General features: G+C 41.5%; 2 protein-coding genes across 2 annotated transcripts in view; one reads left to right on the forward strand and one right to left on the reverse strand.

The window, feature by feature from the left end:
• Nucleotides 1-1,455: 1,455 nt before the first annotated feature.
• Nucleotides 1,456-9,602, forward strand: PRICKLE1 (prickle homolog 1 (Drosophila)). Its single transcript, XM_010180910.1, has 7 exons — nucleotides 1,456-1,587; nucleotides 3,850-3,963; nucleotides 4,808-4,945; nucleotides 5,412-5,615; nucleotides 6,163-6,349; nucleotides 6,484-7,347; nucleotides 8,746-9,602. Exons 1-7 carry the CDS (start codon nucleotides 1,456-1,458, stop codon nucleotides 9,600-9,602), a joined length of 2,496 nt encoding a protein of 831 aa, XP_010179212.1.
• Nucleotides 9,603-14,516: 4,914 nt separating this feature from the next.
• PPHLN1 (periphilin 1) overlaps nucleotides 14,517-24,371 on the reverse strand; it is a 53,247-nt gene continuing 43,392 nt past the window's right edge. Inside the window, exon 8 of the mRNA XM_010180912.1 lies at nucleotides 14,517-14,726. Coding sequence (XP_010179214.1) covers nucleotides 14,517-14,726 — 210 coding nt within the window. The remainder of the gene's footprint in view (nucleotides 14,727-24,371) is intronic.

Consider the following 24,371-nt stretch of genomic DNA (forward strand, 5'->3'; position numbering starts at 1 on the left):
GTAGATAGACTGTGCAATACTGAATATCGTCATTTCTCCCCGTCTGTAGCTTTAGATGCATGTGGCCACTTTTTATGGAGCAGGTTTGGGTTCATGTACTGAGTCAGCAGAGCCAGGCACTACCCAGTGCCTCACACTTGAAGGAGGAAAAAAACAATGAGAAACCAGCAGAGTACTTGGGTATATGGTCTTAAGTCTTCCACCTGTGATCTAGCAGCAACTTATTTTCTCTAAATAATGACAGTTCGTCTTGATGATCTTAACAGTCTTTTCCAACCAAAACCATTCTATGATTCTGTAAGTCGTCTGGTTATGAGACTGGAAATGTAATGTGAGACCCACCAGCAGTTCTTAGATTGCTCTCCCCTTTGGACCCACCAGCAAGTTTATATGTCAAGGAGATTAAAATTTTCCACAGCTCAGATCTAGCACTGACAAAGCTGCATCTGTGTTGAGACAAATAGGTGAAAGAATTGCCTAAAATGGGGAAGGCACAGCTCACGTGTAATGTTGTGCTGTAAAAGCAAGCTTGTTTCTAAACCCAGCGGTCAGGATGATGGTAGGTTACATCCTCTCTGCTTTTGGTTACTGTGTTTCACTGAAATTCCTGGTCTGAATTTCATAAGAAGTTATGCTAGAATTAATGTAAGATATTTATCTTAATAAGCTTTTTACTGTTGGTGAGAGCTTTCTTTGCCGGTTGTGACTCAAAATGATCCCACTGATACTGAGCTTTGCAGGCTTCACGAATCAACAGAAGCATCTCCCTGTAGGGTTTTAAATTAAGAGAACAATCATCATGTATTTTACAGAGCCTAATCTGGCATAATTGGATTTCAGATATTTAACTGGACCAACGCCCTTCCACTCCGATACAGCTAAAACCAAGTTCTCAGAGGAATCCAGCAGACGCTCACTGCTCTGTGGCTGCCATGTGAGAAACAGGACGCTACTTGCACAGCCAGCTTTCCCCAGCAGTTTCTGTAGTTTCTGACAAGTGGCTGTCATGTCTTCTGTGTTCCTACATTTTTGGTAGGAATGGCTTCAAGAAGAGCTTGTGTCATTCCTTTTGCCAATACCCGCTCAGTGAGTCATTCCTAGAGGTACCTGCACCTAACCTGTGATGTGAAACCAGCACAAGTGTAAACGATGGCAAGTGTTAATATTGAGATACACTGTGGTTGCCAAGCCTGGTAGTGTGTGTCTAGTTTTCTTTTTCTTGAGTGGTTTTCTTTTTATAAGTCTCTGAAGCACTTCTGAGTTGCTTGTAGCAAGTTGTAATGATGCTTCGATCATTTATTATTCTGGGCAGCACAAGGAGTACTAAACCGTTGTAAGATCACTAACACTGATAATTAGTTGTTGCATGTTCCAATTTATTTAAGCTCTGTTAATCTTTTCCTCCAGATCAATTGCTTGATGAGCTGCAGCTGAAATACTTAACGCTTCACACTTATGCCATTGGAGATGGAGCCCAAAGCTAACAATCTCGGTTTTGGGTGTCAGCGAAGCTCAACATCTGACGATGACTCTGGCTGTGCCTTGGAAGAATACGCCTGGGTCCCCCCTGGCCTCAGACCAGAGCAGGTACCAACTGTGCTGCTGCATTTTTGAAATAAGCCTTGTAAGGACTGTCTTAAGGGAGTAATACCTTGCCTCTACAAGTCTAATTAAGTTCTTATACTATATAAAACTTAAATGAGGCTAGAACTCTTCCTTTCTTGTTTTGTTTCCTGGTCCAGTCAGGCTGTTTAGGAAGCTCCTCAACACCGAGGAGTTTGTTTCAAAAAAAGTTCCAAGTCAAGATTTTCTCAATAAATGTGTGTGGCAGAGATATGTGTTGTCAAGTCCAAAAGCAGCACAGAAATTTGCTTTCTCTCTGAAAGAAGTTAGTAGGTTAAATGAAAGCTCATGCCTTACCTTGTAGTGTTATGCTTCTTGGCCAGCACTTCACTGCAGTTGTACAACTCTTTAAATAATGAGGCATTTGAGGTCTAGAACGTGTATGTTACTACAGCCCATGTAAACAAAAGTGTTCTGTCACTGTGACAAGCAGTGATGTATTTTACGCTTGTTGAAATAGTTGTGTGCCTGCCATTTGGTCATGCCTGGATCTCTCTCGTGCAGCCGCTGGAGCTGACACTCATGGGTTGGTTGGGCTGTTCCCTCCCCTCTCCCCTTTCTTTATCTTTTATAACACCATGGTAGTGGAAATAAAAGTGAAATTATTGATGAGCGAGTTGCTATAGGAGATGAAAATGAACCTCTCACGGTATTCATTTACTTGGTAATATTGCAACTGTGCTGAAGCTGTGTACTCAGTAATATCCAAAACTCAGATGTCAGCGTTACATGGAGAGAGTGGCTGTGTAATGCTTGTTTATGGAGGCAGAGCAGCCCTCCTTCAGCTGGCAAGCTAATGACGTTCATGGTTATAAAGGTGCAGAAGATGTCTCCTTTTTGCTATGCAGAGATTTTTCTTAATCATGAATAAAGTAACAAGTCAGCAGGATGGCAAATAATGGGCTATTTTTAGGGAAATTCTTTTTATCACTGTAAGAATCCTGATGAATCAGACCTTAAGGCAAACAGCAAGCTAACATTCTGCCAGAGCAATTAAATGCCCTAAAATATCCTCATAATCCAGCCAGCTCAAACTCACCAAAGGTGGTTTTTTTTTCCCAAGAATGCCTTATTTTGAGAACAGTGCAATAAACTTGAGAAAAGGGCATAAAGTATTTGTAAAGCTTCACTTCCTACTGCATGTTGTTATCTTCTCCTGCAGCTTCTTGAAATACCGTCAGTAGTAAGTGGGCTTAAAGTAGACTTCTGATGTTTAAATTTTGGGTAAATGAGGACCAAATCATGTTTCATACAACCTTTCCCATAGAATCTTGATTGCTTCCTGAGTCAAGTGACTGATTACTGCTTCTTTTTCATCTGTCTTGCACAGTAATAAGCTGTTGACCTGAACATTATTTAAATCTGGATGGCAAGTCATACTTTTGCCAATAGTTGGCTCTTATTTACAGCCCCAGGCCTCGTGACAAGCTGGAAACCGCATAGGAAAAACAATAAATCTGTAGCTGTTCCACAAAAATATTTTTTGCCACTGGGCTTTGTCATAGTGTACATTGCAGCTTTCCTGTCATAATTTTCTTCTGAAAAAAAAAAAAGGAAGAGTGAAGATTGATAGGTGTGTACACCCGATATCGATTTCTTTATCAAAACCATGCAGCCTGTGAAAATTTCATAGTTAATTTGCATCTGATTCGAACGGGGCTGGATCCAGCCTCCTCCCAAGGGAAGGATGTTTCCACCTTCTTACCAAAGCCCACATGGAAGCAATGAAAGCTGATGCTTTAGGTGAACCTGATCAGCAGGAGACTACAAAACAGCTTTTGTCTCAACAATGTGTAAAATGCAGAGAGCAAATTAAATTTGTTTATATAGCGGCTGTTTTCTGGAAAGCTTCATGCCTTGTGTGGTAAATTGCAGAGGGAAACTTGGAATTTCCATGGGGTTGTTGACCAGCCCTGAAGGGGGTGGGAATAATGAGAACATTAAATGTGCATAATTTATGATACCCCTGTAATTGTCACTGCAAATTGCATTCCAGAAAAGCAATTCAGCAGCTGGGTGCTAGTTTTATCAGAGACAATTCGCCTTTGCTGAGCTGGTTCATCTGGGTCTCGTATTTTCAGCGCAAACCCTGTCACGGGTCTAATGTAGCGTAACCCCCTTCCTTCCTAAATGAGACCTGAGATGAAACAGTAGCTGAAGGACACTGGCAGCAGCGCCTGGGTGATGTGTGTCCCTCGGTCTGAGGTCTGTGTTCCTCCTGGACAGGTCCAGCTGTATTTCGCCTGCTTGCCGGAGGAGAAGGTCCCTTATGTTAACAGCCCTGGAGAGAAACACCGAATTAAACAACTTCTGTATCAGCTGCCACCCCACGACAATGAGGTAAATACAGAATTTCGGATGTGCCGTCAGGGCTTAGGTCTCCCTGGTGGCTTCCATGTAGAGTGTTGCTTACCGGTGTATTTACTGCAAGTCCAAACCGCGGCCTCTGGTGGCATCTGACCCAAAAAGCGGCACGGTGTGGACACTGAGGCCATTGTTTGGCTGTCCAGGGCCTTGTGTGCAGATAAGAGCTGTCTGGAGGGAAGGACACTGCCTTTGCTTGTTAGGGAGCCTGGTGTCACTGCAATAAACTTCACACAAGTTGGTTTTATAGTGTTTGCAGCCACCCACCAATTACCAGGAACCTACAAATTCCTGGCATTGCATTGTAGCACACAAAAAGGATGCTTTGTGATAGTAAAAGGTTTGCATCTCAGATATGCGGTGTAATTTGGAGTAGAAGTGGAAATAACAAACAAGGCCTTTGTAAGGAAAAGGGGCGGGGGTGTCAGTACTTAAGATCTTGTGTATACTGCAATGCTCAGTTGTGGGCACTTAACCATAAATCTAAAGGACAATGTTATGGCTGATTTGGGTTCATTCCATTAGTTTAGGATAGCAGCAGGTTTTGGGTTGGATTTTTAAAATCTCATTTCTTGCCTAGACAACTTCTTGGTTCAGTGTCGTGGTTTTTTTCCCTGTAATGCAAAAACCTCTCTCTGTATTACTACTTTATTGAGGCACATTAGTTAAATATTTAGGGGGTAGAAAAGATAAGTTGGAAAAGTTTAATGATGATTGCCAGCATGCCTGATGAATTTCTTGCATATATGCACTTACAATTTAACCTGTTACTTCAGAAGCTCAGTATCTAAAATAAGTTCTTCTGTGTCTTTGCTGGAAGGTGCGATACTGCCAGTCTTTAAGTGAAGAAGAGAAGAAGGAACTGCAGATGTTCAGTTCTCAGCGCAAAAAGGAGGCTCTTGGCCGAGGCACCATTAAGCTCCTCTCGAGAGCTGTGATGCATGCGGTGTGTGAACAGGTAATACTGTGAGGGGGCTGAATAATGTAAAACTACAGTATCTCAATATTACGTGTAAACTTATCGCTGTCTGTATATGAACACCGACAAAGAAGATTTTTGAAGTTGCATGTAAATAGAAAGAAGGTAGTGCTTGCTTAAGCAAAACACCACCTTTGATACTAGGAATGAACTGCATCTTTGATATATTTTCTACTAAAAAAAGCCTGTTGCTGACTCATACTACAGTAATGGTAAATGAAAAACAGGCATATGCTTAAAAATAGTATTATGTATAAAATAAACTTTTATTCACAAAAGTTTTGTTGATGCAGAGTTTGGACCGAAATTGAGAGTATTTTTTTCCCTCTTGTCAGAATTTTGGAATTAAACTTGCATGGTGGGTTTGGTGTTTTAACTTGGCTTAAATGCTAGAAGCCAGTGGTTTGGGATGGGAAGCGTGTTCACTTTCTGCTTTTGCTCCTAGTGTGGCACAAAAGTAAATGGCGGTGAAGTTGCCGTCTTTGCCTCGAGAGCCGGGCCTGGCGTGTGCTGGCATCCCTCGTGCTTCGTGTGCTTCACGTGCAACGAGCTGCTCGTCGACCTCATCTACTTCTACCAAGATGGGAAAATTCACTGCGGCAGACACCACGCTGAGCTTCTCAAACCGCGATGTTCAGCCTGTGACGAGGTAAACAATTCACATTTTACAGCCAATCTACACAGCCACTGCTGTTAAAAAGCTGCATCATTTACGTGGGCAATTAGGAACTTCACACACATACCTTTAAGAAGTAAGAACTCTAGTGGTTGGATGCATTTGAAAGCTGTGGGGTGTTTAATTTCTTGATAAATTGGCAGTATTACAAGCGACATGATGGTATTTAGAAAGTACATACCTGTTTGTATCTAGAATGGAATCTGTACAAAGATTTGTACATATTTGTCCAAAATACCATCCTGATAGGATACTTTTTAAATTGTTGAGTTCTTATGTTCTTGTTTAATTTTTTGCTTTAAAAAGTACAGTTTTCCTTAATTGTTTTCTGTTTAAGGAAAGATTAGAGAGCCACAGTTGCTATGGCAGATTGTGGTCTTTATCTTTGTATTAAAAAGACAGCTAAATAAAAAATAAATTCAGTGTGCGAACTGCACAAATAGGATCTTTTGCTTGTTCTGAGTCATAAGGTGAGGTTTTGGCTGCTTGAACTAAAAGTTGACTTTTTCTCTCTGAAAAGATCATTTTTGCTGATGAGTGCACAGAAGCTGAGGGTCGCCACTGGCACATGAAGCACTTCTGCTGCCTCGAGTGTGAAACGATCCTGGGCGGACAGAGATACATCATGAAGGACGGGCGACCGTTCTGCTGCAACTGTTTTGAATCTCTTTACGCAGAATACTGCGAGACCTGTGGGGAACACATTGGTGAGTATGTCCTTTTTAAGTATTAAACTTATAACTTGGCTTTTCCTTAATTTGTGAAATAGTTTCATACTCCAGAAGTGTGGATTGTGATTGTTTTAGCACAACCCAAAGCATTGCTTTTTCTCTCATTCCAGGAGTTGACCATGCTCAGATGACCTATGACGGGCAGCACTGGCATGCCACAGAGACTTGCTTTTCCTGTGCTCAGTGCAAGACCTCTTTGCTTGGCTGCCCCTTCCTCCCAAAGCAAGGGCAGATTTACTGTTCAAAAACCTGCAGCCTGGGAGAGGACGTTCACGCCTCTGACTCCTCCGATTCTGCGTTTCAGTCGGCTCGATCCAGAGATTCCAGGAGGAGCGTCCGGATGGGAAAAAGCAGCCGCTCAGCCGACCAGTGCCGCCAGTCTCTCCTCCTGTCGCCGGCCCTCAACTACAAATTTCCTGGCCTTTCAGGCAATGCCGACGACACTCTTTCTCGCAAGCTGGATGATTTAAGTCTTTCGAGGGAAGAGGCAAGCTTCGTTAATGAAGACTTCTGGAAAGGAAGAGTAGAGCAAGAAATGCCTGAAGACCCTGAAGAATGGGCTGAACATGAAGACTACATGACTCAGCTTCTTCTGAAGTTTGGTGACAAAAGCCTCTTCCAGCAGCCTGCTGAAGTGGACATTAGATCGAGCGAACACTGGATTTCTGATAGCATGGTCAAGAGCAAGTTGGACTTGAAAAAAAATAACCCGAGCCTAGCGAGTAAGAAGTATCAGTCAGACATGTACTGGGCCCAGTCACAGGATGGCTTGGGCGACTCCGCGTACGGCAGCCACCCCGGCCCGGCCAGCAGCAGGAAAATTCAGGAGCTGGACATGGAGCACGGGGCGTCAGGATACAAACACGACCAAACACCGTGGTATGGAGGCTCCCTCGAATGTTTATCTGACCTGAAACAGCAGGAACAAAGTGTTCGAGACTCAATGGATTCTTTGGCTTTGTCTAACATAACAGGTAATGGGGGAAAAATGAGTGGTTTTGATGGAGAGGTCAACCAAAGCACACGTGTTGGAGTATTTTGAACTAAAGCTTTTCATATCTGTGATTTCTAAAAAGCTTTAGTAGCAAGACATGCATGTAAAGTAGGCAATAGCTTTTATCAAACATATATTCTTCCACAAGATCCCTTTCTGCTACTTAAATTCTATTTAAATTCTTCTCCTTTGATTTGAATTCTCTTTCCTTTGCTTGTAACAAAAAAAAAAATTCATAAGCAGAGTAAGAATGGTCTTGAACTATGCATTTGTTATATACACACTTTAAGGAAATGAGGATTTTTTTTCCATGCCTTAAGCACAAGAAGTTCCATTTATATACTAGGATAATATTAAAGATAATCTGCAGAACACTTTAGGTAGTTCCTGATTTGCTTGCAAAAAATATGTAGAAAATCTGAAAGGATGGTAACCTTCTTAGGCTTAGGAAATGAGGTTTATGAGATTATCTTTCTCCATTGACTAAAGGGAAACTGATAATCCATTTGTGAACCTCCTTGTCAAACATGATTGAAATTATCCAAAAGGATAAAAGTCAGATGTGCAAGCGTCTGTGAGTGCACACATGTGTGTTAACCTTTCTTTCCTATTTCCCTACCAAAAAACCCAAACCTGAGAGTCAGGTATGAGAGACCCATTTTAAAAGCTGTCCTATCTTCTCCATTCCTTTCCTCCTATAACCTGAGTTACTCAAGGTACTTGTGCAGCTCAGGCCTGACCACGCGCTGCATTGCCCAAGAGTAATGAAGGAATTGAGGAGGGGGGCTTGGTTCAGGGGGCATGGGAGGAGGCACCAGAGGTATTGCACCTGGGAAGGTCACAGGGCAGATGACGATGCTGTGGGAATGAAGGGTAGTTGGACACAAACCTGGAGTAGACCAGGCCAGGTTACTGCCGATGGCTTTTGGAGGGTAAGGATCCTTCTCTGGGAGGCAGTGAGCCTGACTTTCCTGTAGCAATAACTGGAATATTGAATTTAGCCATATCAGAAACAGGAACTATTTTAGCCTTAAAAATGGCAGGCATGGACTGTAGAATAATTTTAAGTCATTCCCTTTTTTCTTAGAGGCTTAGCTGTATGCATGTTAGCGCTGTTAAAAAATTTTAAACTCATTAAATTTCTTCCACTCTTGATGCCCTCATGGTTGCTAATTCTTTGGTAATCAGAGCTAATACTTAACATATTTTAAGTCAAATCAAAGCTTATTCTTCTATGAAGCTTGTCCTCTTGGTAACCGTTCCAAAACCCACTAATAAGGTCTGCTTTACTGAAAAGAAATGTTTAATATTTTGTTATAGTACTTCTCTTTGATAGTTCTCTCATTTTCTTTCCCTCTTTTCTTCATTTCTACCACAGGGGCCTCAATGGATGGAGACGGGAAGCCACGGCCATCTCTTTACTCTCTGCAGACTTTCCAAGAGCTGGAGGTAGAGGACTGTGAGAAAATGAGCAACATGGGAACTCTGAACTCCTCCATGCTGCATCGGAGCACGGAGTCCTTGAAGAGTCTGAGCTCAGAGCTGTGTCAGGAAAAGGCCCTGCCAGAGGAGAAGCCGGTGCACGTGCCTGTACTGAGAAGATCTAAATCGCAGTCCAGACCCCAGCAAGTGAAGTTTTCAGACGATGTTATTGATAATGGAAGTTATGAGAATGTTGAAATTCGTCAGCCTCCGATGAGTGAAAGGACTCGTAGGCGCGTTTACCATTTTGAAGAGCGTGGAAATCGGCCTTCCCATCATCGCAGAAGAAGTAGGAAGTCTCGTTCAGATAACGCACTTAACTTGGCCACAGAAAGAAGATGCTCTCCAAGAGAGAGATTTCGTTATTACTCCCCTCAGGATCATGAAAAATTTATTCAGAACAGAAGCTCCCGTGAGCTTCGGGCATATATTGAAAACACGGAGCTGTATGGACAGTACGCCCACACTAGGTCTGATTATGCGCTGCGGAATCAAGTGGTTGATAAATTTTTTGGATTGTACGGTGAGGAAGATGACTCCTGGTGTTCAACTTCGTCCTCATCATCCGATTCTGAAGAGGAAGGATATTTTCTAGGACAGCCAATTCCACAGCCACGATCGCTGAGATACCCATACTACACAGATGACCTTTCTGGTCCAACTACTGCGTTATCGAGTTCTCAGTTTGGACAAAGGACAACCAAATCAAAGAAGAAGAGGGGACACAAAGGAAAAAATTGCATCATTTCTTAATTTGTTTTAACAGTTGGGAAGAACAGTCAACGCTGTAGCTACAGATTGAACCACATCTTTTTATATTAATAATTGTACTTAGGCAAGTCGCTGAGGTTCTTAATGCTTTGCCAGTGTAAATGATAACCCTGCCAGAGTTTACATTGTACAAGTAATGTTCAGAAATGTCACCATGCCAAACGATGATCTGCTCAGATATTGCTAGGTTTACAGATTGTTTCAGCTGTCAAAATACTGTTACTGCAGTTCCTGATACAGACTATTCGTAGACATTTTATTTTATGCTTGCTATTCACCTATGATGTTGAATTACCTGAGAGAGAGGGGAGTCAACAAAGATCAGTGAATAAAATTGTCCGTCCTGTGCTGTAGCTGTACCCACATAGGGTGATCTTTGACTTTTTCCTCTTAGCGCCAAGAAAAAGAAGGCTCCATGCTGTGCTCTTTCTTCACTGATAAAGCTCACTATTCCTCCTTCAGCTTCCCTACAAAAACTGGATTTTTTTAATTTGTGAAAATGTCTTTTTCCAAAGAGTCCACTTTAGAGGCAAAAATATAGAGGCCTTGCTATCTCCTAAAGCAGCAGTGAACGGTTTATACGTTTAGTTTCCATGTTTTTTCCCCCTCTACATTTTTGGTAAGAATTCCATCCCGCTGTAAGGGTTTGGTTTGGTGGTGGGGTTTTTCTTGTGCCTGTTTAAAGGAAGATATTAATTCAGCTGCTGGAATTGGACTCGGCTGCCAATGAGTGGTGCTGGTTTTTAGGCCGTGCCCCCCACCCCGCAGCAGTGAGAGGTGCAGCGGCAGGGGCCCTTGCTCAGGCACGTCCCCCCATTTAAGTCAATGAATCTACTTACGTAACAAACACTTTCGTAAGGGCTTAAAGGCTTAGGCTCCAGAATTGTGTCTTTTCAAATGCATCATCCAGGTTTAAAAATGTATTAGCTGCAATTCTAAATCAAAAAAACATTGATATTTATAATGTAGTATTTCATAGGCTTAAATGTATTCATAATTTAACAGTGCAAATACTAATGTACATACTGTACAGTTAAAATTTTAAAAGCTGAATATTTTTATATCCCTGAATTTGAAGAAGTTTGTTACAATATCAAACTAGATTTGTTAGGGGTTTAGCAGCAGCATTATGGATGAAATACTGCTTGTATTTTAGTCAGGGGTTTTAAGTTGAAAAATACTGAAAAATGTTTAGTGCAAAACAGCGTAATTTTGTCTACTAGGTATTAAAAGCTCTGTATGCATGGTGGGGCTATGTAAATACTCTCTAAACTATGGCCCTCTTAATCTTGCAAGTGTTATTTATGGGTCAAGCGAAATGTAAACTATATAAATGTAAAAACCACACAAGCCTGGAATATATCAGTACAACAAATATGCAACTCCTGTGGATGTGGATTTTATTATTATTATTACTATTGTTCCCCTTCTCTTCCAAAAATAGTTTCTGGAAGTTGCCTGCGCAGAGGAAGAGATGCTGGGCGGTTCTACAAGGCAAGCTGGCAAAAGACTCCATAGTAGCTAATCTCAAAAGTTGAACTCGTGTGTGGAGCAGGAGCTATTTTAAGTTATCATAATCTTCCAGTGTTTTAAATAAAGGGCAGAAATTTTTTACTTGAATTAAGTGGCACCCACTAATTAAGACAGTAAATGCTAAAGCCGTTGGCTTTCTGACCACCTGAAAGAAGGTAAAGAAGTAACAGCTGCTTCTTCCCCAAAAAGGCCTGGCAAATTGAACTAAGCTTGTAATTCATGAGGATGTAGAAGTCTGGGGATAAACGCAGCTAGAACTAAGGGAGGGAACGGACACATGGGTATTGGCTTACACCAGAGAAAATGAAGCTATTGCTAAGGCTAAATCAAGCCAGCAGTTACTTGCTTGTATTTTGCAGGGTAAAATAAGCAAAAGCTCCTTTGCTCCCAGAGGTGGTATTCACCGTAGAAGTCACTTTTCCAGTACAAACAAGTCTTGTGTACATGAGAGCTGATCAAAGGAGGATCATGCTACAGCGCCGGGGCCAATGGGCGGCTCGTGGGCTGCTTCCAGCTGGCGGGCTGCCGCCCTGGCTTAGGCAGCGTTTGCTTTCCCAGCAGCCAGACGCCTGTCATGCATAAGTGTATTGCAACAACCAGGCTGCCAGGACCCGAGGAGAGATGCTGACTTGCTCAAACCATGATTGGGACCATCCGTTCTCACCTGCATTTCCAAACACGGGGAACCAGGAGCCTCCAAAACGAAACGCTCTGTCTGCTTGCTGCTGCTGTGTCCTTTTTGCAGTCAGTAACTGCCTCATGGAGAACTGTCTCCACCAGTAGGTCTTCTGATCTTATACCATCTCCTGAGATACAGTGTATGTCCCCTCCCAAAATGCAATGTCTTGGGGAGTATTAGTTGATAAAAGTTCACAGATCGTTAGTGGCTTCTAATATTTAAAAAAAAACCAACAACACAAAACCCAAACTGTTCAACACAGTTTGTAAGTGGCACACTTTAGAGATCTGTCTTCAGAGCTAACTTTGACACTACCTCTCTCTCTAAACCTCAAAATAAATGAGTTCAAAGATGTATCTCATCCCCCTCACCCTTACACGACACCCAAGGATAACTGAGGGCTAAAAGTGTCATTGCTGGGTTAATGGGACCTCTCTGTTCCTGCGAGGGCTCTGGGTACTTCAAAATGAGGGATGGAAATAATGACACTTCCCCCCTCCCACCACCCATTTTTATACTGTCATGGTTCAGCTGAGAGCTTTGGCAGTGGGTAGAGGCCCTTTCCTGTCAAAGCAAACTGATACCAAGCCAGTCTCTCAGCAATAGCAGCCCCAGCCAACTTACACCACCTCTCTCCCCTCCCACCCCGATTTTATTGCTGAGCACAACATCACATGGTCTGGAATATCCCTTTGGTCAGCTGGGGTCAGCTGTCCCAGCCGTGTCCCCTTCCAACCTCTTGCCCACCCTCAGTCTGCTCACTGGTGGAGTGGGGCGAGGAGCACAAAAGGCCTTGACTCCGTGTGAGCACTGCTCGGCAATGACAAAAACATCTGCATGTTGTCAACACAGTTTTCGTCACAAATCCAAAGCGCAGCACCACCGTACCAGCTACTATGAAGAAAATTAACTCAATCCCAGCCAAACCCAGTACAACCTTCATGACAGAAATATTAGGGCAGTATATTATCGTCATCAGAAGAGGAAACTGCACAGACAACAGGGCCACAACGAACTGGGCCTTCTCAGATACACGACATCAGCTCCTTTCATGCCTGTAGTGGTTTTACTGCTGATTTCACCCCAACTGCTTCTGCTGTCCCTCAGACCTGCCAACTCATCCAGTGAGAGGTTACAGATCCGTTCAGAACCGCTCCAGTGGTAGTACCAGTAGCACTGAATTTCCATGCTCCTTTCCTTCCTTTTCTTCTTCCCTTTTTATTCTTTTAAAGGTATCCGCACATCAATGAGGGCTAGAAGTGAGTGGGGGGGTTATTTCAGCTATCTTGATAAGGGGCTGAATTCAGTGACTTTTTCATTTAAAAAAAAAATGTGGAGTTTGGAAATAGTGAGCTATAGTCATTAGTCCTTATACAGAGTTTCACGTGTTTCTAAATGCAAATGTACACAAAACCATCATGCTTATACTTACCTCTTGGTGATTATGACTCAAATTATCCCTTTCCTAAAACGTTCATAAAAACCAGTACCTTATTAAATGTAAAGCTGCGCACAACCCAACAGTCAGGACATCACCAATAGAGCCCTAAATATTTTTCACCTCTGAAAAGGAATCACATAGCACTGGCAGCCTCTTGACTCTCCTCAACCGCTGCTTGCCAACTACAAGTTGCTCTATCAAGTCAAAAGTGGCTCCAGATGCTACCCAGAATGACCCAGGTTTGAAAGGATGACAAATGTGGGGCCTTAGGGTTCAACTTCACATCACACCTAATCCAAAGCAACTTGGAGTTACTAAGCAGATGGTCCTGCTCACTTTCCCAAGTTCCTGCTCCTTCTTGATGTTGGAAGTAGAGAGTACACACAACCTCCTGATTTTAAAACTGATGGATGAAAAGTGGTGAGAAGGCGTAAGGGGGTAGAGGGAGACAGCCGGAGAAGGGATCTTTCCCTGCTCAGTAGCTGCCTGCAGTTACACTCTGTAACGTGTAGTCAACAACATAACGAAGGAAACATTTAGTAGCAGATAGTAACAAAAAAGGAATTAATCCTTCATAATTCATCATACTGCTTACTAATAATGACTTGTGATACAGAAAATACCAGAATTTAAAAGGCATTTGCAGATCCTGCAATTAGAATAAAAATATAGCACTTCTTATATCAAGTAGTTAGAGTTGCTCTGGCAGTCAGAGACTAGAGATAACCCCTAGTGTAATTTTACAGAATTAATCTGAAGTTTAAAATGGAACTAAAATAATTTAAATCATGGCTAGGAACAATTTTGCAAGTCTTCTCTTCTTACAGTATACATGAAAACAAGACATATTTCTGCATAAGTTGAGGAATGAAGAGCTGCTTCTCATTATTTTAATAAAAAATACAGTGTTTGAAGTTACACTTACAAACATTGAAGCGTAAGAGTACATACATCAGACTGAGCATCTTTCTCCTAGGTAACTGTGTAAAGGTTTCAAAAATAGTTTGTCACTTAACAGCATTTCTCAAAAGCACATCCTTTCACAGGAATGTATGTTAACAAGTACAGGGAGGAAGAAAACAGTTGTGGAGACCACTGTGAACAAGATGTGTCCACCCGAGCTGCTCTGGAGGAGCGCAGGCCTTGGGTTCAAACCTCTGACGAGATCTCTGCCCCCACAAAAAGCAGAATTTCTGTATGATGGCATACACAAGGTAGAGGATCTAAAAGCATATTTGTGTCCTTAGTATGAGCCCTCTTTGAAGGGTTCTGATAGATCTTGATGGGCAGCATCGTACTGAGCAATGAAATGTTTCAGTTCTTCAATGCACCGCTCACCTATTTCATGCAAATTTTGCCTCAGGGCAAACTGAATGGACTTCTCTAACGACGGATCTTTGTCAATGAGCATCTTCACCACCATGCCAAAGGTTTCACAGTCTTGTCTGTAGACCTAGAAATGACACATTTTAGAAAACTATTAGATGCAAGACATGAGCAGACCAACAGCTCTCATTGATTCAGGTGGCTACTGCAAACCCAAACCAAAGAAAGACTATTGGATTTAAGACGAGTTTCAACTCTAACTTGCATTTGCCTTTCCCTCTCTTCTGACCTGCACTGATACAAACATAACTAGTTCAGAACTATACAGATACAATAAATAACTTTTATTGGAAGAAATACCTTAAAAAGAGAGAATAAGTTCCTCTTGCAGCAATACTTAATGAATAATGGCAAAGTGCAAATGCTGACCCAGATTTCCATTGCAAATATATGTAGAATTAATTTAACTGTGGCCTATCTAGCAATCTCAATCAACAGCAACTTAGCCTGTAATACTTTAAATACAGGATACATTTAAATAACTTCACCAAATTATGTTTGTTTGTTGGGTATGTGTTTCTCGTGGAAGTCCTTGACAAATATAACTTTAATGAGTTTAACTGCTTTGGTGAGTCAATCACAATGGATAGGAGAAATCCTGGCAGCGTTCACATGAACCCATCTGATCTCGTACTGCAGGGAACGAAGTCTGCAACCACAGCTGAGGAGAAGTCACTTCTCCTTATCACTGCCACTGGTTTTCAAACAAACCTCTGACTGTGCTCTCCGGTGGTTTTCAAAGCGAGTCAGTGGCCTTGCCAAACTTTTATTTTTTTTAAATTCCAGCTAAGGTTATTAATCAAAACACCCACCAAAAAAGGAATTTGTCAAATTTTTCCAACTGCCAGACGCAGTTCATTTTCACACCTCTTTGGCCAATTTCCATTTAGAAAATACACTGGCTTTTTGAATGAAGATGAGTCAGTTCTATAACTCTGTACTTTTTTAACAAGAAAAAGAAGCTAAAATGTTGATATTTGTCTAAGTATTATTATCTTTCACCATTGTGTGCTTCTGTTAGAACTTGCTTTTTACAGAGATGTGTGGCCTTTTCCTCCCACGTTCATCTGTTATGAGGACACAAATGACAAAACTGTACACAAGCAATTCCCTATTAGTAAAAAAGAGAAAAAAACCTCCCCAAATCACTGTTTTAGTCATAAGGACCAGTCTAAGGGCAGCTTAACCATATTCATGTCAGAGTAGCAGGAAAAAAAAAAATACATTCTGCAAGCAGATGAAACTGTTCTCAGAAACACAGCGATGTAAGATGATACCTTTAACAAAGACACTTCTCAAATGTTTGATGGTATATTGTAAAACAATAGTTTGAAATGTAACCCACTTTTCAAACACCGGCTGGCAAATAAAAGAAAACCTTTTGGAAGAAACTAATTTTCAATAGAGATTAAAAAGTCAAAAAGAAGAGTGCAGCCCAAAACAAACTGCAGCAAAACATCTGAAGTGTGGAAATGGTGTGCACATGGCAGGTTTCTTTGAGAGGGGGCTTATTTCCTGCTTTGTATGTTTGGCAGTAAAATACCAGCACAAAACCCAGATTCTCAGAGTTCATGTTCTACAGCAAGCAAAACACGGTGCCTGCTAAGAGAACTTCAAACAGAGGAGATTTGGGTTTCTTTTTTTCGGAGACTTTCCAAGGAAAAAGCTCAGGAAGAATTGCTGTCTCTGATTAGCCCCATGACAGACAGATGGTATTTCACTTTGGGCACCTCCTGCCTTTCAAGTGCTTGCAGCATGCTGGCTAGCGCTGTCACAGAACGATATCTGAAATGTTTTTTCTCCCCAGAGCTATTTTGTTTTGGAGGAAATACTTCAAAGCTTCTTTTTTTGCCTTATTGCATGTCTATTTGTCCCATTTTATCACCTTCAAAGCGGTCAGACCAAGGATGTGTGAATCATCTTCCACAGGTAAAGGAATTTGGTAGCTGTCAGGTTGCAGAGGATGCTGTGCAACACTGATACGAGTGAAACCCTCACACTAACAGAGACCACAGACACATACCCCTGTCCTCTGCATGGGACGGCACCTAAAGCTGCAACCAAAGGAAAATCTCGACTTTCAATTGGTCCTCAAATTAATGGCAAACAGTGCTATCTGCCGTTTCTCTCACACACCACAAAGAGGTAACCCAGGTGAAATTCTCTGACCTTTAACACATAAATATTAGCTCAATCTAAGCACATTTTTCTTCTAAACTTTCACAAAAGAAGACTTAGAGGAGAATCAAGAGAGCCACTGCCATCGCTGCATCTGGAGGCAGAAGTCACCTTGCTGTCACAACAACCTGGAAACTAAACACCTTCACACAGGAGACGAACGTTTTCACCACTTTGTGACAAAGGACTTCTAAAAAGATAGCATAGACCTAAAATAGGGGAAGAGGGCGAAGGTGGAGCAGGAAGGCAGCTACAACAACAGAACACAAAGGAAACAGCTCAGCTCCTCTAACAACAATTGGGCAATTTTCCCTCAACGAGCTTTCTACCCCAGCTGCTAATTCTGGTCCTCCTGGTGCAATCTGCCTCCTTCTCCATTGTGCTGATAAACGTATTTGTGTAGCTGGGATGTAAATTGCATCACCGAGATGATCCCTTTTCAAATTACTTTCCCCCCAATTAATGTGATTTCAGTGATTCAATTCTAAAACCAGATGCATCAGCACAACTGAAAGGACTGTGAGCCACAGTCGCAGAGATAACTTCACAAACCAGTTCACATCTCAAGCCAGTGCACAACTACCAGCCCTCAGAGAGAAGTTACTGTGTTTTTCTGAAGGAGTAGAGTTATCAACTGCAACAATATAAATTACAGCTTCATCAACTGTTTGAAAAAATGGTGAAAGCGCTCAAAGCTCTTGAAAGAGAGGATGGTGGTGTGGCATATTAAAATTCATTTTCTCCACAGAGGAGGAGATGGCTATTTCTGGAAAATAAGCTGAGAATGGGATACTAAAAAAGAAAGAAAACTGCAGAAAAGACTCCAAACAAGCAAAAAGAGCTCTCTATTTCTCTCTGAGTAAAATACTGGAAGAACTTGTGACCCAGCAAGGTTTGAAAATATCTATCTTTAAAATTCCAGCTGATACTCATTTTGAGCTCATCTGTAAACATCTGGAACTAAAACCTGAAAATGACTCCATATGTGGGGAAAGAAGGAATTACATTTTTATATTGAAAAACAAGAAAGGGAACGATACCAATGACATAATTATTCTGTCTGATATATATGTCAGGTAATCCTGAAAACGGCTAAAGCCATGGGGTGATCATTTACCAAGGCCGTAGCATACTTTTCTTCTCTGACCTAAGCCACAGCACCAGCATAATGGAAAGAACCTGTAACACTTTAGTAAGCAGATGACGGAGAAGCAGAAACAGCTGTTCTATTCCCAAATACATCAATATATTTATTTTTATACACAGACACACACACACACACACACACACACACACACACACACACACACAATACATATATAGTCTTGATTTTCCTATGAATGAGAAGTATGTAAGCCAAATTCAAGTTCTCTTTGAAGAGTTTTCCAAAATCAGCACATCTGGCATCTGTGAGGTCAGAGGACCACAAATACGCCTACATTTATGTAATTCCCATTGCATTTTGTTCTTATGTGATAACATAGAAGCTCTGGCTGAGATCAGCTCCTCCATCTCTGTATAAGCACTCAGGTTTTGTCTAGATGCAAGCCTAAAGATGCAAGTCTAAAGGTGTGAAGCACCTGCAACATGTTAGTGAACACTCCTCATATATTTGAGGAAACTAACCCAAAATTTGCACTGTTAGAACTGTTTAAATATAGCTAAAGGCATTTACTTCCAGACCTAGCTAGAGCAGTAGAGATGGTAGCTCCCCAGGCTGGAGGTGATCACCAATTGGAGGTGATCAAGGTTTAAAACTCACCAGGTAGAATGAAACTTTTGAGAGCTCCCTAATATGCATCTGCACAAAGTTTTCACAGTTAACCTCAAAGCACCATCAACAGTGACTGTAATTACAGTGTATGGCACTGACATGGAAGAGATGAAGGATACCACACATTCTCTTCCTCCAGCTCAGCTCTGGGACATTCACCTCTGATGGGGAAGAAAGAGGGACAGAAGCAAGCACATAAGAACTGCTCATTTCTGCGACTACTATATTCCTCCTGCAATGATAATCTTGGCTTAAACCAAATAAAACATATTAAATGGCTCAGCTGATGGGTGGAAAACAATGTCACCAAAACTTTGTTGTACCTCTGAACTCTGGATGCGGGTGAAATTATACCTAGCTAGGGAATACCTTGATGACCTGTCTACTACTCACTGGCAAAGTGTGCATCATTTCCTATCTGTGCCCAGCACAGCCCCACGTTCTTCTTCAAAACTGTTCTGGACCTGCCCATGTACGTCATGCAACAGAGCTGCTGGACAACATAAACAGTAATGGGACCAGAAAGTGAAACTTAAGTTGTCTTCCCCTGCAAGTGACTATGGTCTGCAGAAGAGCCAGAAACTTTGTCATCTTGGTCCCAAGGCCTTGTATACCTGTCCAAGAAGCAGCTTCATTTCAGCAGCAAGAGTAGACACAATATTAGAAGCCAATGAAGCCAGGAAAAAGCAGTTAAAATGGAGATATTCACAAGCCTTATTTCAACCCATGCACCACATTTCCTCAGCTTAGCTCTACCGTCTGTGCAAGGAAAGGCATTTTTGAACATTCGTCTCATTCCATACATTTACAGATTCATCTCACACACTCAGCTCCATCAGGATTCCTTCTTCACAGCAACATGACACAACTCGAAGCTCTCTGAGCAGCTCTGCACTATATCTACACAGCCCACCATTGGTGCTTGTGAGTCGCTGCTCATCTACAGAGCTGCCTGCTCTCAGCTCCTCACCCAGAAGCCAAAGACCCTCAAGGCTCAGTTCAGACGAGAGAAGGAATTAGGGCTCTGGCTCAGAAACCACGTTAAACAGCCTGTAACCCTTAGGAACTAAACTCACCCTTGAGAAGATCCAGCATGCCCAGCAACCACAGTCTTGTATCTGTGATTCATGCAAATATTTATTTAATGTATTATCTTTCAGAAGACAGAAACGTTTTAGTTACTAAGGACACATTTCCCACAAATATCAAACCCCCCATGCAAGGGGGAAAGAAGCAACATGCTCACTGGTAGCTGTTTGATTTCTGACGGTCAGAGCTTGAACTTGCAGGGTGCAAGTACAGCCCAAATTTGAAAGCCGTAACGTATGCCCTCCAAACACCCCATCACTGAAGAAGCAAACTGCCCAAAATCTCTCTTGCTTCAGTGACACTCCAGGGCTTCTCTACACCAGAGGGAGGTGACAGCTTGTGTCCCCCAGCTACACCTCGCCAGCAAGGCCGGTATAGCCCTCTGGTGGTACGAGCTAGCTCCTTACTTCCCCTCCTCAGCAAACCGAAAATAAGTCTGACAAAGCACTCGCCTGCTAAGGCAGCCACATCTATGCCAGGTTTTCCCAGCATGGGTAGGCAGACTAGGAGGTAAAAGTTTTCTTGCATTTGTAACCAAGAGGAGTGTTAAAAGACTTTGTAGTGTAGGCTGAGGTCTAAGCTGATTGCATGTGCAGCAAGATTTTGCATTATCATTGTGCATGTAAACTCTAGCAAACTGGGAAACTACTGCACGTTGAATGACTTAAGTACTACTATATCAAAGTATTTTCCTTGCCAAAGACAACTTCTAAATGAATTATTACCTATCCCCAGATCACTTCTTTTTAATTTATTTGCATACTATCTTTGATTTTTCTCAACAGTGTAAATTAGACTTTATTAATCTACCCGAAATTCACTCTCCTCAAGTACAATAAGCTAATCCTCCACTGAAAGAGCACAGAGAGATTTTCATTACTGCAGTGGCAATGTAATTGTACTGTTCTGTTTATGAGTGCAATATATAAATTTATAGCTCCACAGTGCAAACAATGCTCAGAACTGTCATTAAACCACTCGCAGACAATTCCCATGATCAAGACATTTTAAATTGGTTTTCAACCAACATAAACAATTTTTCATGGCTACAAAAAGCTAAATTAACGTACAACAGATTTAATACTTGGTTACAACACTGGTATACAATTTTTAATTATATCAACAAGTCTATTCTACTCCTTTCTTAAAAATGCACTAACAATTTTGCCTTGAATCTATGTAATAATTTCTGTACCCATTAGTCAATGTGTTTATAGACCAATTAGATATTCATTGAAATGCAAATTGGGGGAAATGACTTATTTAATCTACTATGTAATAATGAACAATTTCATGTAAATTTGTTACTTACTGAAGATACACAAAATATTAAAGTTATTTGCACTTAAATGCAATCCTGCCTCCCTTTCCACTGAAAGTTTCAAGCGCCTGGCTTAATAGAATTAAACAGCTTTCAGAATGTAAGCCCACCATCTTTGGCATCTAAAGAGCTGACCGAAAGGTCTGCTGGAAGCCCCTCATGTGGCATAGATGCTGATATAGCCATCATTTTAAAAGAAGCATGAATCCTGATTTGAGCTCTGCTTTGCCCTCGAGGACCGGGACTGGCAACGTGGGGGCTGCACGCGAGCACAGCGCAGCGGGGACAGGTGCTGGGACCCTCAGCTCCTCGGAGGAGGCCCCTGAGAGAGGCCCCTGAGGCCATCAAGCTCTGGAGGCCACCCAGCTCTGAATGCCCCAGAAGCATTGCTGATCCCCACACAGGGCTCCTTGGCACAAGGCCATGGTGTTTCTGTTCAGCTGATCTGCAGCATCTTGCTTCTAGGACACAGCATCTCCTGCCTGTCTAATTCATTTGATTAAACTGATTTTAAAAGATGAAGATGCAGTCTAAACCAATGCCACTGCAAGGCTTCCCACTTCATTTTAAAGTAGAATTCTAGCATGGAAAGGGATGAAAAGTGCTCTGTAAAATTGCAGGGTGGGCGCCTATAAACTCTCCACTGAGTTTACACATGCATTTTAAGGCTGAAAGGAACCGAAGAGTTGGCTTGGGTCTTGAGTCACAACTCTGGTCTTTTCCATGCTGCGTCATAGATGGGAATAAAACACGCAGGCCAAATTATTTACTTGTATGAAACAATTATCCCCAGTTTAAGCTCAAGACTTCACCTGGACACTCCTTTGCTTCATATCATGCCCCTGGTGACCCCTCTATAATTACAGTGAAGTCACGGGGTTTGCTCAGGGTGGAGGCCACTGCAGCTCAGAAGCCTATGACAGCTCAGGTGTGCAATGACTGCAGCCTCATCTTCCTCTGACTGCTGCTGTGCAGGGCTCTGCCCCTCAGCAATAACATCTCTTGCCACCATCATCTCTGTTAGTGCAGTGCCATCCCTCCCCAGCTCCTTTCCTCTTCCCTTCACCATCCAAACAAATAAAGTACAGAGTCTTGAGCATATCCTCAATGCTTATAAAGCAATCTAAAGATGGAACTTAGAGCTTTTATGCGAGTCTGCTGAGCAGAGCCAAAAACAACAAAAGTAAAAAGCAACTAAAAAGACAAGTCCTCAACAATTGCAGTAAGTGGCTACAGCTGTAGTTTTACAAGAAGGACAAACTGTAGAGCAAGGCTATACAGTTCTAAACAACCATAGCAAAAGCCAACCAAGTTGGTACCATTTAGAAATCTGTTGATATGAACTACTGAACTGTCTCAGCTCTCTTTTAATGAAAGTCAAAGTGAGCAGGGAAAGCATCACACACAAAGTATTCAGCACAGTGCAAGATAAACCTTAAACTGCTATGACTTGTACTGCTTGGCAATTAAGATAATATATGGAAACTTCAACATCAGAGTTTTCATTTATGAGGACTTACATTTTCCAAATAGTTCCTCACTGCTTTAAAATTACTACAAACAAGTTTTCAATTAGAAGCAAGACGTTTACTTAAAATATACTGCTAGGAAATCCATGTATTTATTTTAATAATTTTTAATACTACAGTGGAGGACTTTAAGTACATGTTTAAATGAATAAGAATTGACACACAACAAAAATGTACATGACGATACACTTCATTTAACGTTATGTTTTGGCAAGAGCAAGTGCATTATTACTTCTTCAAGAAACGTCTTGCTCAGTCAAGCAGAAGTAGCTCCCACATGGGAGAGCAAGGACTATTATGTTACATGGTTTTACTGGAGATAATTCTTTACTAAACCAATCAGACCACATAATAACAGCATTCTAACACCAACTACAGGCCCTTGGAGACCAGTTTGTGTGTGGCCCAGATTTCATAGGCTTCTTTACAACAGATGTGTTGGATGAGGGTAATGTTACTTCATATACTAACTTGTGTGTTCCTTAGGTAAAACAGCAGTATTAGTGTAAGCTCTACCTCTTACATATTCTTCTTACAGAATGTGTGTGCCTTCTGCAAGCAGATGATAAATCTGCATTCCAATAATCCACAGCAATTACAATTAATCAATTTTTAAACCTTACTAGAAGTACTGATAATTTCTTAAAGATGTATCAATGACAGCTTTTCAGCTCACGTGGAAGACAACCCAGCTCCATGTTTAAGAATGTCCAGCTACTAACAACTGTGCAGCTAAGCCAAAAAACTGCCTGAAAGAGCAACAATTTTTATATATTTATTAATTTCCCTTTGTTCTATAATGATCTTCAAGTCTAGAAACTGCATTTTCACTGGACCATAAATGAAAACAATAAAACTAAACTCTCTCCTCTCTGATGGATGCTAAAAAAATCCCATTACTTGAATTGCACCAGTTCAGGATTAAACAGGAAATAATCAGCTTTATGCCAAAGGAAGGACCTCGCCCTGCAACTTTTTATTTATAAAATACTGAATTGATGGAAAGCTATTTCCTAAATCTGCCCGATGGTAAACTTATTGCTCCATCCAAAACAGGAAGGGTGAAGTTTATCTACAGAAGATTGTCTGTGTTAATTCTCTAGTTAAAAATGCTTTAATGGCTTTCAGTTATGTTCACTGACCATAAAGGAAAGCGATATTCATTTAAGCTTCATCAGAATGGACTATATATTAATGGCAACAATTACATTAAAAAAAAAAATAAAAATCAACCTTCCTTCTCATAAGAACACCCAAATATTTTTCAACAGAAAGTACAGTAGTTTAAAATCCACATATGTGGACTGTGTTGCAGTCAAGGTCAGCAATGGCATGTGAGCTTTGATCAGAAAGTGACTTGTGGTGATCTAGTTTTCCCTCAATGGAAGTCTTCACACTTCCAATTTCAACAAATTCTCAGATTGAACACTCTGCATTAAGAGGGCTCATTTTTACCAATGGGCAGGACAGAATTTGATCCTGAGGTGTGGATCACCCATATTTGCTTCAGTAGCACAACGTAAACAAGCAGCAAGAGAAGTAAACAAAAAAGGAAATCTTCCTTTTCCAATTAAGAGCAACTCCCAGCAGATCAGCTGCGTGATTAACTGGCAGCAGCTTTGTTATTGCAAACTCAAAGCCAGAGGATCGATGAGTTTAAGAACCAGCCCTTAAATGAGGCTTTCTCACCATCACTGCCTAAAGAGCAACTACTTTTTTTTGCCTTCTTTAATGGTTAAAAAAATGCTAAAGCAGATTTGGATATGCATGCCAAAGACTAGATGTTTTTAATCACATGTGCAGTATAAAGAAAATACTACA

The sequence above is a fragment of the Mesitornis unicolor genome, unplaced genomic scaffold (genome assembly GCF_000695765.1).
Source record: "Mesitornis unicolor isolate BGI_N332 unplaced genomic scaffold, ASM69576v1 scaffold10383, whole genome shotgun sequence".
Taxonomy (NCBI): Eukaryota; Metazoa; Chordata; class Aves; order Mesitornithiformes; family Mesitornithidae; genus Mesitornis; species Mesitornis unicolor.

Bases quoted from the DNA above. Each gene is read 5' to 3' on its own strand.
- PRICKLE1 (XM_010180910.1), top strand. From the start codon at position 1,456: ATGCCATTGGAGATGGAGCCCAAAGCTAACAATCTCGGTTTTGGGTGT. The intron at 1,588-3,849 runs GTACCAACTGTG...CCTCCTGGACAG, and splicing joins CTGGCCTCAGACCAGAGCAG to GTCCAGCTGTATTTCGCCTG. The intron at 5,616-6,162 runs GTAAACAATTCA...CTCTCTGAAAAG, and splicing joins GATGTTCAGCCTGTGACGAG to ATCATTTTTGCTGATGAGTG.